At 44.4% G+C, this 14,128-nt stretch overlaps 1 protein-coding gene across 1 annotated transcript; it reads right to left on the bottom strand.

The window, feature by feature from the left end:
* Nucleotides 1–1,223: 1,223 nt before the first annotated feature.
* Nucleotides 1,224–7,682, bottom strand: LOC142802888 (solute carrier family 2, facilitated glucose transporter member 8-like). Its single transcript, XM_075887968.1, has 5 exons — nt 7,234–7,682; nt 6,009–6,270; nt 3,495–3,734; nt 1,496–1,678; nt 1,224–1,307 (listed from the first exon to the last, which is right to left on the bottom strand). Exons 1-5 carry the CDS (start codon nt 7,680–7,682, stop codon nt 1,224–1,226), a joined length of 1,218 nt encoding a protein of 405 aa, XP_075744083.1.
* Between the last annotated feature and the right edge of the window lie 6,446 nt (nt 7,683–14,128).

The raw sequence follows: 14,128 nt of genomic DNA on the forward strand, positions 1-14,128 counted from the left end.
TGCCAACCAGAACAAGATTTTAAAATGCTACGATGACAACAGCCTAAAGCACAGACTCGCCTAGTTGCAGCCAAGGCATGTCGCAGTTTGAGTTCTAAATTCATGCTTTCTGCACACTTCACGTCTCTTTTACACCACAATAAGACACCGTTGTACTAAATGTACGGTGAGTCGTAATATATCCTACAATTGGCATGTGGCCTCAGAAAGAGTACCGCAATGATTTGGTGCCGCATACTAGAGGCATACTGCACGCAAATCGCCGCTGTATAGCGGAACAGCTGGCGTCGCGCTTGAATAAATGCAATAACTATACTTACTCGTACGCTTTTACTGGCCTCGTTGTTTTTCATGCCAATTGCCAATATATCTACTGACAATGGAGCTCGGCGTTTTTTGTTGCGGTTGGTAATTTGTGCAATCGGAAAACACCACATCGCAACGATTGCCGCATCGTGTTGTGATCTTCACAGACAGTGCTAAGTAATATCTTACTCTTGTGCTGGTTCTTTTCGTATCCGCGAAGGGCGCAGTAGGGCCCAAGCGACTTCATGTAAGCGTGGTACAGTTGGCGTTGTGCTTGAATACACGCAGTAAGTGTAATTTATCGTGCATATTTGCTAGGCTCGTTGTCTTTTCTATTCACGGCATTTATCTATTGACGACGAAGCTCAGCGCTTCTTTTGCGGATGTAAATCGGTGAAAAGTGAAAACACCGCACCGGCATGATTCCCGCGATGCGCTGTGAACTTCCCAAGCACTGCTCAGTAATCTCCTCCTTTTGCGCTGGTTGATGTCGCATCCGAAGGCGGCGCAGTGGTACCCAGATGACTTCTTATAAGCGGGCACAGCGTGAACAAGCGCTTTTTCGCATTTTATTTAAGGCGCCAGAGCCACTGCTTGCGCAGTTCAAAACAAATTATGGCGTCTCTGGGAGCGAGAGAATACCGCCGAAGGCGCCATCGTGCGAGATAGGCGTGCTCTCGTGTATACACTGGGATACACGAGTTAGACATTTCCCGTGTTTGATTGTGGACAAGTTAAGCAGACTTTTTCATTATTATTTAATACGAACGATTGGTCAAGAATGTGTTGATTTCTCTTTAACCTAATGGAGAAAAAAATGCTCGTTAAATGCAAGCTAATAATGGTGACAGCCGAACCTGAGCAACTGCCATTGATACCTAAGACACTGAGGGCCGCGAGATGCCAGAAGGCATGTTCTAGACTGCTTCGCAGGAGGCCACTTTGGGGGATGCACGTTTCTCAAACTCAAAGATGCGCCCGCATTTGTGCTTCAGCGCTTGCTACAAGTATCGAGTTGCTTGTCGTTCATCATGTGAGATTTCAATTTTTTCGCTTTTGCACTCGTTGCTTCGACGTTGGGGTGAAACTGACTTTTTCGTGAACGCGATAGAGCTTAGTGAACAAATGGACAAATTGCATGCGTGTCAATGAATAGTTGGACACCGTTATTCGTATATGATCTGCTCACCTGTAGGGAGGCCAATAGAAGAAGCGTGTCGTCCGAGTCGTACCCGAAGCCTGCGTGAAGTGGACTGCTCGCATAAAGGAGGACGGTGTTGACGCCAGAGAACTGCTGCACCACAATCACTAGCACGGCCAGCATGTAGTGAATCAGGGGCGTTGGTGTCTTCGTGTAGATGGCCTCGATTTCCTTCAAAACGTGGTGCGCCATGTTAAAACTCACGCAGTGCGCACAGCGAAAACATTAGGGAATACCAAACAATGCATTTCGAGTACAAGATAAATGATGCCTATTCGTTTACAAAACCAACTGCCGACTCGCTGGTCGCGCAATCGAATCTCGGCTATGGCGGTCGCTTTCCAAAGGAGGCGAAAATGATTAATGTACGTGTATTTAGTATTAGGTGCACATTAAGAGATCCCAGACGGCAAAATTAGTGGAGCCCTCCGTAAGAATATAAGCTGGTTTTAAGACGTTCAACCCGACTAGTATTATGATTTCGAAAACGAAACTATATTTTCAAAGTCGCCGTGTACGTCAGGGCAACATGAGCTACAGCAATAGCGATGAAAAATTTTTGAACAGGGAATGCCGCTGGACCCAAAATCCTGACTAGATGCTTTGCGTTCGTCAGGCCAACGTTTAGAATTCACCTGCCCTTTTCGAAAATTATTGTAGGGTTCTTCTTTTTTTCTCTTTCTTTCTTTCTTTCTTTCTTTCTTTCTTTCTTTCTTTCTTTCTTTCCTTCTCTTTTTCTTTCTTTCTTTCAGTCTTCCTTTCTTTCTTTGTCTTTCTCTCTCTGTAATCCTTGTTCTGTGACTTGTCATAAAGCTTTCTTGATCACTTGAAATCATTTTTTTCGGAGACCTATAGAATCTCGAATAGCCCCCAATGCTTGAACCCTGGTCTTGTTCATGATATGCAGTGTGTCACACCGTGCACGATAGGGCTGCGTACAAGTTCGAACTTGATTTGGAGGCTTATGCGTTCTTACATTACATGGTTAAAACACTTTGAGAACATTGGATTGCTAGTGTATGTGAACAGACGCCATGTGACGTAGAGACAGCATTATCACGAAGACCAAGGCGATGTGTCATGCTTGCTGAGGACTCAGCCGTGGTCACTGGTGGATGTGTGAAGAAACGTGCTCTTGTATAAATACTGCGGTGGATTCAGGTACCAGTCATGTACCTATGTGTACCAATATATTGTCTAATTATAGGCAATACTTCTGTCACACTTGCTTATGGGCTACCATTGAGAAAAAAAAGATGGTAAGCAAAAAAGTTGAAGAAGCCATCATAAAGGATGCACCCTTCTTCGGTGCCATTCGTATGCTGTTACAGATTACCATAAGCCAGTGTGACATGCACAGATTTTATTCTTGTCGTATGTTCTATTGCACAGAATGCTGACCGAAGGTCTGGCTTCAACTCTCGGCCACCACGGTCGTGTTTTGATCGGGTCGAAATACAGGAGAGCCTTAAGAACTGTCACCCCCGGTGCGCTCCGGTGAATACCTATCACCTAGACCATGGATGTTAAAGAACACCAAATGGCAAACCTTCATCCGAAGTTCTGGATTGTGATTTACTTAAAAGCATACGAACATTTTCTGAAAGTAAAACTGTACAACCTATTATGATCATTACTGAGAATATGCGTGGAACGCATTGGTACCATTCTGTGGGAGAATATAAGCAGTAGACGCTTCCCTGTGCTTTACTCGTCCACACGTTATACTCAAAAACGGATAAAACAGGGAGTTCAACGTTATTTCTGCTGTAGAATGGGGTTCATCACACGTTTATGGTTGTTGCGGCCTATAGGAACGGCTGTTACTTAATTGATACCGCAGTTTTTCCACATTTAATGCTATTCTATAGGATGAAATTTCTTTTCGAACCCACTGTGGCGTTTTTGTTTCTACGATTCACGATGGAACCATGTCACATCCATATGTCGTTGCGCGGAAACGGAAGCCGTTCATGCATGTGCTCACCTGATACTCGGCATCCGCATCGTGTGCCTTGCCTCGAAGTATTATGAGCGCCTTGTGCGCTTCCTCGTGTTGCTCGGTCTCTAAAAGCCAGCGTGGTGACTCCACTGCCATACCGAGCAGCAGAAGTGTCGTCACCGGTGGTATGGCACACCACAGGGCCAGTTGCGTCCAGTCTGCGATCTTGCCTAGGAAGTACATGAGGAGCACTCCAGCGGTCACGCCCAGCTGATAGGCACCGCACTGCAAAGAAAGAAAAAGAAAGAAGAGAGGCTGGCCACCTTGTGTACAGCTTTCGCTACGTAATTAAGTGTGTGCCGCACGTTCAAGGAACAAATACATTTAAATGCAAATGCATTTCTTAGTCAAACTACGTCAGGCATCCAGCGTTGTCCGCACCGGTGTCCGCACACTGGCAGGTGTCATCTCTTTGCTCTCACTCCCTTTCCCATAGCAACAGCTGCAGGAACGCACGCTTATCCTCGCCCCTAGCAACCAGAGTATGTGGTGCGAGACAGTGGGGCAGTGCTTCGCCGCTCCTCTCGCCGTTAACTCTCACTCCTCCCTGCGCCCCACTCTCCCGTCCACTCGCGCCTCACTCTCAACCGTTTGCTGGCTGGGTGCCTCTCAAGGCAATGACAGAAGTCAGTGAGAGCGAATGTCTGACGGAACGGTACCCTTTCTCGGCGCAAAAAAAAATGCATTTCCTCACGACTCCCTTGAGGGAGGGGGGGGGGGCATTTTTTTATATACTGCGCAGTTGCTGAATATATATGCACTTGAAAGACACTGCCCTAAACGGTATATATTGAAATCGCTTTTTTTGGTTTGTTGATCCGCTGAGACAATCACACATGCTGTCAGCTGTGGGGTTGTTGAGTGTAAAAGGGTAGCATAAAGAAGAATTATTTGCACTTAAGTTCAAAATCGACACAGTCCACATGGCGTACCACACGTCGGTTCAACCGTAAAACGTAGAATTCATCCGGAACTACGGAAATCGCTGAACCATCGCCTTCAACAACTCGTGATTTAAATGTTTACGATTTATCTTTGGTTATACCCAAAATTCTTTCTGTGTTGTCCGCGCCCTTTTTTGAGTGCAACTTCTGAGACAATCTCAATTTCAAGTGCAAGTTCATTTCAGGCATGGCAAAGTACAGTTGATTAGGGCACCGGAAAAGATGCAAAAACAAAACAAGCAAAAAATAAAAAAACCTGAAAAGGAGCCTGCCTACTACGGAACAAGAAATCTAACTCATACAATGAATGCTCATCGTTGCAACAAACAGTGCCAGAGACAAGCAAAAAATATGTAGAAATAAGCGGATTACGTATCGATTTTGGCTGTTTTGTGTATTTAAGTAAACACCAACAGCGAATAAAACTAATGCCTATAGCTGATGCCGTACGAATGCATATTAATCTATAAATATGAAGCAGTGGTACTGTTGGTGACAGGGTAAAGATGCTGAAGAGTGGAGCAATGAGAGTGGAAATGTCAGAATTAGTTTTTCTCTCCCTCGTCATTCGCTGTACCACTGTTTTCTAAGCATGTGACGAGCGACTATAGCCTCGTTTCAAACATTGTCGTAGGTGAAGTAGCAAGAGATTGATTCTGTAACTTTTACGAATGATTCTGGGAGACAGCGCAGCTTTTGCCCATAAAATGTAATGCTAAGTGTAGAAAGTTGATGTGACACTTTTTGGCGCCATTACTGCGTAAATACAAAAACATGCTCGTCAATATATAAAACACAAGGAGGCTCTGAATTATGCGAAAGCGCCCTGGGGAGTTATCTTTCGAATAACCATTGGAAGGCGTAGGTATACTCCTGCCAGAAACATAAGTACAACATCGTTCATAGCCCCACCGTATTTTACAAGCGCGTCATTTCAAACAAGAAAAAGTTTTAGTTAAAAAGTTGCAAGATGAGTTATAATACTTGAATTATGTGTCATTGATGTATGGCTTAAAATAATGTTTTTCAGCAGTGCACATGAATATGGCTGAATACATTTGAAGGGCGTGAAGACATATTGCTTTTAGCGAATTTGACAATTTTCTGTGGAAACCTGAAATAAACTCATCACAAACCAAGGTGAGGCACGGCACTGTATGTAACTTTTTTGCATGCCGTGTTTCTCTAGCTCTTCAAAACTGTTATCAGTCATACAGTAACTAGACCCCCCAAATTTAATGTATTAATAGTTTATTGGTTTAGTGCAATGTATGTCTGTAACTGGCAACTGCCACCGTTTCATCTCAAAAGTTTCTCAGCACCGAGCATATGTATACATGCCGATAGTAATCCACAAATATGGTAATATGGATTGACGAAACAAATAGTTATCGAAGCTGAGCGCGCAACCAAGAAGTTGTGGTAGAAAGAATTTTTCGTAAGTGAATTCAGGGCAAGCGTTGCTGGGTCCCATTGTTCAGGGTTTGATTGCTTCTGTGGCTTCTTGGGCCTCATAGAATCAACAAGTTCAGTGTGAAGCGCTGTTCTTACACACCGTTTTTCCGCGGTCGCTGGCGGGGGACACCTCGGCGATGTAGGCGGGCACCACGAGTGACACGATGCCCATGCACAGCCCTCCGAGCACCCTAGCCGTGAGTAGATGGAAGGAGTCTGCAGAGGCGGCGGCCACGGCTAGCCAAGAGGCCAACGAACCGAGGCAACCCAGTGCCATCATCCTGCGCCGGCCTAGCCACTGCACCGCAAAACAGCCGCACAGCGATCCGAACACCGCGCCCAGCAAGAGAATCGAGTCAAACCTGAAATGAAGCAAAAGCGTTTAACAGGAGAAGATTGGCCACGTGGTAGCCTATGGTTGGCTGGTAACTATTTTTTTTCCGTTTGTGACTGTATACTCTCCTGTGGAAGTAGTATTCAAAATGAGGAAGACAACTACAGTCTAAACAGCGGTCTTTGCAGCAATACACCCGATCAGCTAATAGTTGACGAATAAAATCATTGAGGCAATGTGCGAACGATATATACAGCATTTTCAGCTGGCTCATCACGCAGTTATTCGAAATGACTTAATCTCGTTGTTCTTTCCCAGCATTACACTTTACTAGTATCTTGAGAACTGATAACTAACAATTGTGACTTAAGCAGACACTAATTGAAGGAACATTGTGTGAGTTATTTGATCGGTATTCCAAACACTGGACACTGACATGCGTTCTTAGGCATTTAAAGGACAACGTCTTAACGACGACTGACAGAACAAGTAAACTACAGGACAGGGCTAGCATCTTGCTGTTCTGTCTCCACCTTTCGTTCTTGTCCTGCTGTCTTTAAATATGCAATATTCTCGGAAAAACGGCAGTTTCTCCTGCCAAAACACAGAGCAGTGTCGCGGAAATGTCCTACGGCTAGCACCAACGCCGACTAAATTTCAAGGCCGAAAAGCTGCCGCAGTGACGTCAGAGGGTGGGGGCCCAGTTACGCCGCGAACGCGGCGGAAAGCCTGTGTTTTGTTAACGTTTTAGGAGAACAAACGCTCCCGCTCTCGCAGCTGCTGAGGCTTGATGGGGCCGTATAAAAGATGTGGGAAAAAAAAGTCTTACTGAGCATGCTCAGTTGGGCAACTGGGCCCTCAACCTCTGACGTCGCTGCGGCAGCCTTTCGGCCTTGAAATTTAGTCGGCGTTGCTAGCACGCCTCTTCCCTCTACCGTAATCTCATCCCGCTCCCTACTGAGTTACGAGTGACGAATGAAAGGCGCGTTACCAAAATATTTCCTTGTCACTGATTCGGAAATCGTCAGACACGTTGTCTCGAGTGCTTATGAGGCTGCGGGCGGCGGGCAGCGAGTAGCCCACGGCGGTGCCCACGCTCAGCGAACCGGCCCACGGTGCAGCGATGGTGGCGAGCCGTTTCGCGTTCCCTGTCACCTTGCTCTCCTGCAGCGATGGTACGAGCGGTTCGGCTCGGCTGCGTGACGGGGACCAGCGCATGGACGTCTCCGGGCTGAAAATGGGTGAAGCCACGTGGGCTGGCCCCGCCGTATCCGCCAGCGGGCGGGCATCGGTGGTGAAGACCGCAGTCGCGGCACGTGTTTCGGTCACTCCGACTGTGCCCCATAGGCTCGTGGACGGAGAAGCCTGTGACCTTGAGGTTTGCATCGACGACGGAATCACACTCACTGGTCGATGAGGCGAATGAGCCGTCCGCGTCATTTCCACGCTTCTTCTTCTTCTAGTTGCTATCTCATCACGCGATAGCACGAAGCGCGTTCACCGAGACACGAAACGATTCTTTGTTTGTTTCCTTGGACTCATGGCTCACATCCACTCAGGGGGATTGGCCAAGAAAACGTAGTGCATGTTTTTTGTGAGAAATCTAACTATCTGTATTGAATTTGTATTATAATATGACTGATGTAAGGAAAACCACATAAAAAGAGAGCAAACAAAAAAAAAAGAAAAAAGTGGAAAGGCAAGTTCAGAAATTTTGAGATTTCAGGTGTTGTGAGTACCACTCAGCTGCGTTTACTTCACCTCACCATTTAGAATTTTTTCGCGTAATAAATAATAATTATTTGATTGAAGATCACAAAGGTGCCTGAATAGAATCGCAAACGGCATTGAAAGCATCCCTGTGGCAATGTCCCAAAACTGAGGCACCAAATCTTAGGGCAGTTTCCGCCGCCAATGTAACGCCTGTTTTCATAAATGGAATAACCAGAAGCCTTTTTCTAAGTATCACGTATCGGCGACAATACAAAAAATATTGTTCAATTGATTCAATTTCTGCGCAGAATGCGCAGAGGGGTGGTATTGTCTGACCAGCTCTGGGTAGATACAGGTTTAGGGGGGGGGGGGACACGACATCAGAATTTAGTGATTAAAACTTCGAGCTTTCTGGACTGGTTCCAGTGGGGTCGACATGGAAACTTGAGGTGGTTATATCCTGTCCATGTAGTTACTTTTTTATCGCATCAGTGCAGATTGCTGATTTTAGATATGCTGTAATATACTCAACATCTGGCAGTACGGAAAAAATTGGGCTATCAAGTGCAGCTCGTGCTAAGCAATCGGCCAGTTCGTTGTAGTTGCGCATGGTCTGATTATGATGATAATGCTCTCATATTGCTGGCACTCGCCCACGCAGGGGGATCGGCCAAGACACATGATGATGATATGTGGGGTTTAACGTCCGATAATCATTATATGATCATGAGAGATGCCGTAGTGGAGGGCTCCGGAAATTTCGACCACCTGGGGTTCTTATACGTGCACCGAAATATGAGCACATGGGCCTACAGCATTTCCGCCTTCATGGAAAACGCAGCCGCCGACCCCCAGATTTGATCCCGTGACCTGCGGGTCAGCAGACGAGTACTTTAGCCACTAGACCACCGCGGCGGGGTGGCCAACACTCAAGTGGCAGGATTTTTAAGTTAGTTGGTTATGTGTCTTAATGTATCCAATAGAATATGTGTAAAAAGAAAGAATAGTAAATAATGTATGAAAATACGACGCCAGCATGCGGTCAGGCAATCAGATAGTCTCGGAGCCAAAAACAATAAAAATAATTTCTATATATATCCAGCAACTTGAGGGGAGGATGGTTGCTTAGCGCCCCCAAACAGCCTAAATAATCGGCATAGGAGGCGTGCCACCACGCATAATATTCTGTAAAATATGAAGCACACTACCGCACTCTGTGTTAGAATAGTCTTGGATAAATGGGCCCCTCCTTAGTACAAAATGGTTAACCTTGTTAGTTAGGGAGCTAGGGATCGATTCGACACTTGGGAAGATACAACAGCTCATATGTCACATCGAGGGCAGTTTGGTGGGGCGGTTGAGATGGCAGAGAAATAGACATTGAACGTTGATTCCAGTCGAAATTGGTGTAATTTCGGCTGATGGGTGACTTACAGGCGCGCATGAGCCTAAGTTATACGTCAGCTGCAAAGCGTGTGATTTTTGTTACATAATGTCCACGCTTGCGGTTTCATGAACGACTACAAAATACTGAGTTTTGTTACACATTTGATTAATTCCTTTTAATGCTAGAGACCCGTGTACTTTATTTAAGTGCACGTTAAAGAACACCGGGTGGTCAAAATTTATGCAGTCTCCCAAGACGACGTCTCTCATAATCATATTGTGTATTTGAGAGACGCTAAATCCCCACAACTAACATTATTTCAACGAAAGCTGTATACATCTATAGGCGAAACGAAAAACCATTCGCCACGAGAAATGATATAGATCCCTATTGGCATCTCAGTCAACTACGTCGTTCTCTACGTTGCACCCAAGCACGCGCGCCGTGAGGAGAGCCGTCAGTGACGTCATTCATCCTTTCGCAGCCGTGCAGCCGAGGAAGCGGGCAGCCTTCTTAACGGAGTGTCTTTGTTATAGAAAAAAAATGAAAAAAAATACGCCATCTCCTGCTAAAGAGAACCATGTGCATATGCAAAACAGCGGGCGCTAACGCTTACACTGGCGGCGACGATGACGCTGGCACTCATCGCGGCGTTGCGCAGGAGATAAACCCGGGGAGGCGCAAAGCATGCAGTGATGGATCGGTGTTTTCTACTAGAACATTCAATCACTGCTAGTGGCAATGAGAGACAAAAGACTCCGATGGGACACGGTGACCCGCAGTTCGTTTTTAGTTAACGCGCACGCTGCGAAATTTTATTGTTCAACAAGGCACAGAAAAAATCTCCCACCACCACTACCTTGAAGGTGAATATACATGGCGCTGTGCAGGATCACCTGAGTATAGAGGAACTCAAGATCTTTCCGAGATCTGTCGACGCTCCCTTTTGAATGAGCCAACAGTGTGAAAGCTCAAATCCAGCTGTGAGCTACTACTGCTTTCCATTGGTTAGGATGGATCCTGGAATCGCGTCAAGGATGGTCGACAAAGTTGGGCCGTGTTCTCCAACCAGAGGCACCTAGTTTCATTTGTTTGTTGTTTCACTGAGTTCAAAAGTGCACCTATGCGATAAATGTATCAGAAGCAGTCCATGATGATGTCTTCTTCAAGTCATGAGACGATTAAATTCATTTAGAAGGTTACAATGCTTGCATTAGGTCTGCTTTAGAGTAATAAGCCCGGTGGCTTCTGAGATTCGTTCCCGCCGAACGCCTGTCAACATCACGACCACAGCTAAATGTGAGGCCTGCTCGCCTGGGAGTCCAGACCAAACGTCATTGTCTCTGCAAAGGCAATCTGTATCAAGACTAGTGAACGGGCCCGCTTTACGCCGTCTTCTCCACGGCGTGATTCAAACCGGCGGCGCTGGTGTGTTTTACGCAACGCACGGCGAGCTCCCTCAACCTATGGGCCCGGTAGGAGCCCGATGATGCAATCGGCGCCATCCAGTCTGGTGAGTCTTACGCAATGCGTGGCAACATCACTTGCCCATGGGTTCAACCCAGCGGCGGTTCCTGACTAGAGGATACTGACATCGCGCCCAGTGGCGGTTCTGATTGGACGTTGCTGACATGAGGATCCCCTGCGGCCTATAAAAAAGAAAAAAAAAGCCAAGCGGATCATCGACAAGCAGCCGACCTTTGCGTCAGAGAGAAGAGCGTCCGAAGACATCTCAGCTCTTCGAGTTCCTAAGCTGTCGGCTCCAGGGCCGAGTATGTAACGCCTCTATTATATGCTGTACATAAATCTTGTCTTAACTCAACGTCACCTTGTCCGCTCGTCTATCAGTTCTGCGCAGACGAAGCAGCGAGCTGGGAAACGGTGGGTCTAAAACGAATGATATATATATATATATATATATATATATATATATATATATATATATATATATATATATATATATATATATATATATATATATATATATATATATATATATATATATATATATATATATATATATATATATATATATATATATATGTATATATATATATATATGAGATCTAACAGACAATAATGCCAAGGAATGTATAGGGGAAGTTATTAGAACAAATGGAATGTAAATAAGAAGAAAGAAAAGAGGGTGAAAAGATAACCAGCCGTGAGCACGCAAATAACCAGCTCACGGTTGGTTACTTTTTCACCCACTTTTCTTTCTTCTTATTTACATTCCATTTGTTCTAATAGCTTCACCTATACATTCCTTGGCATAATTGTCTGTTAGATCTCATTATTATTGTGTCAAAACACGGAAAAAACGATCTCTTACGTACACACATCTTTCCTGTATATGTATATATATAAAGGCACTTTACCAAGGCAATAGCTTCGTTTCAATTATGTAGTCAAATACCGCAGAGGAAACGTCCCTGTGGCTATAACCAAACTTAATACTGCCAAACGTTAAAATTATTGCCACATTTAATTCTAGTCCAAATTTTTCAAGTGGAGCTACCAAGTATCTTTTCCGCTGATAAGAATATCGGTGACAGAATAAAAAAAAATGATCTATCATTTCCATTTCTTCGCAAACCTGACATAAAGGTGACGCCTTTAGACCAATTTTATGCAAATAATAATATGGTTGCGGAATTCTACAACGCAATCTTGTGTATAAGTAACTTCCAATTGCCGTGTTGCGCACCACTGTCTATTCCAGCAGCATCTTAGATGTGCGAAATCTTGAAATTTATCCAATGAGTAGCAGTTGAATTCATGCAAACAGAGGCTGCTAAACCTCATTGCTGTCGCGTAAGCCATATCAGGCAAAATCGGGATAAGGGGACCGCTAAGAGATACTGTTGCTAGTGCATCCGCCATCTCATTAAGATATATGCCACGATGACCTGTTACCCATAAGAGCTGCAGTTTTTGCAAGTTTGTTGGTAAGAGTTGTCGAAACACGCGCATAAGTGTTAAGTTGGCTTCTGAAGACAGAGCAGCACATTCTAAAAAAGAATGTGTATTTACAACTGCTTCCAATTTGCCCAAAGAAGTTTCCGTAGTGCCAGTACAATAGCAAATAATTCTGCTTTGAATATTGTTGTGTAATCTGGAAGTCTAACCGTAAAGGACCAGACAAGGGAACGTGAGAAGATACCTGCCCCAGCCTTTTCATTTGATACGAATGCATCAGGCGCAATTATTTTGTTCATGTTCACCGGTGCCAAGTAATCCTGAAGCCGATGATTTAAATATTGAAGTGGCATTTGCTTTGCGTTAGAGGGATAAATATTCTGAAATTATATCTGAAGATCTAAATTAAAGTTACTTGTCGAGAAAATATGTTTGATTTTGACGTTCAGTGGTTCTGGCAGCGCTTGAACGAACATGATCTGTGGGCAGTGGAATCACGACCACCGAGTTTCAAAAAAAACAAGCTTGGTTCTTTAATGAAAGCATTAAACGATTCTTTCTGGGGTTAAGTGTATAGTTATAAAAATGTTTGGATAGTGAGCGTTTTGAATCTATTCAACAATGACGGTAGAGGCACTTTCATGTACAGCACATTGTTAGCAACAAACTTGGGCAGCCCAAGGCACAGTTGTAAAGATTCCCTTTCTAATAGTATTAGTGGTCTCATTTTATAAGTCGCACTGCCCGAAAATAAGACACAGCCGAATTCCATGATAGGACGCATGTACATTTTACAGATCATTACCAATGTATTTCTTCGCAACACCGTTTTTCTGCTGCTGCGCTTGCGTAACCACCCCATGACACGTGTTGCTTTGGACCCAATGTGATCAACGTGACTTTTCCAATTTAACGAGCTGTTATATATGATGCCTAAGTATTTGGGTAAATCCACCTGGGGAATCTGCTCTGTGCCATACATCAGGAAGATGTTGACGAAATCTCTGAACGAGAACGCTAGAAGCGCCCTTTTGTTTACGTTTAAAGACATTCAAATTTTTTCAAGCCCTTCCTTTATCATGTTTAGTTAATTTTGTGATGTCTGATAAATTTATTGCAGATCCCTTTTCGTCACAAAGAAAGCAATGTCATCTGCATACACATATAAATGAATATCGCTATGTGTTGGAATCGAACTGAGGAAGATGTGAAACACCGGTGAGAGCACAGCCCCCTGTGGTACGCCACGGTATTGCCGATATCTTTTAGAAAAACAACCCCTTTTAAAGCAATAAAACTCTCTCTCCCTTAAAAACTCTGCTACCCATGCTGTCATGTAGTTTGGTAAGTGATACGTTTCCATCTGCTCTATTAGTATTTTATGCTCCACTTTGTCATACGCCTTGGAAAAATTTAGAGTAACTAATGCACAATACTCTCTTCTACGCCTAGCCAACTGTATACGACTCTCCAAATCCACGTGCGCAGACTATATGGAACATCCTGATTTAAAGCCAATTTGACTCGAGTTCAGTAATGATTTCTCCTCAATGTATTTCATTACACGTGCGTTCAAATCTCTTTCAATTAGTTTAACCAAATCAGATGTACGAGAAATTGGCCTCACATTGTCAAGTGTATACCCAAGTCCCTGTTTTTTAGGTAACGCAATTATTTTGGAAAGTTTTGAATCCGCAGATATCCAAGAATTTTTCAAAGAGGAATTAACCATATTACAGAGTTCATGCGGGGAAATGGCGTATAGTTCTTCTATCATTGATGAGGTTACTCCATGTGGTCCAGGAGGTGTAGGAGTTAAGTGGCTCACTACATCCGCTAGTTCCGCTAATGTCACCTCATTGAACTC

Source organism: Rhipicephalus microplus, chromosome 3, assembly GCF_043290135.1.
Source record: "Rhipicephalus microplus isolate Deutch F79 chromosome 3, USDA_Rmic, whole genome shotgun sequence".
Lineage (NCBI taxonomy): Eukaryota > Metazoa > Arthropoda > Arachnida > Ixodida > Ixodidae > Rhipicephalus > Rhipicephalus microplus.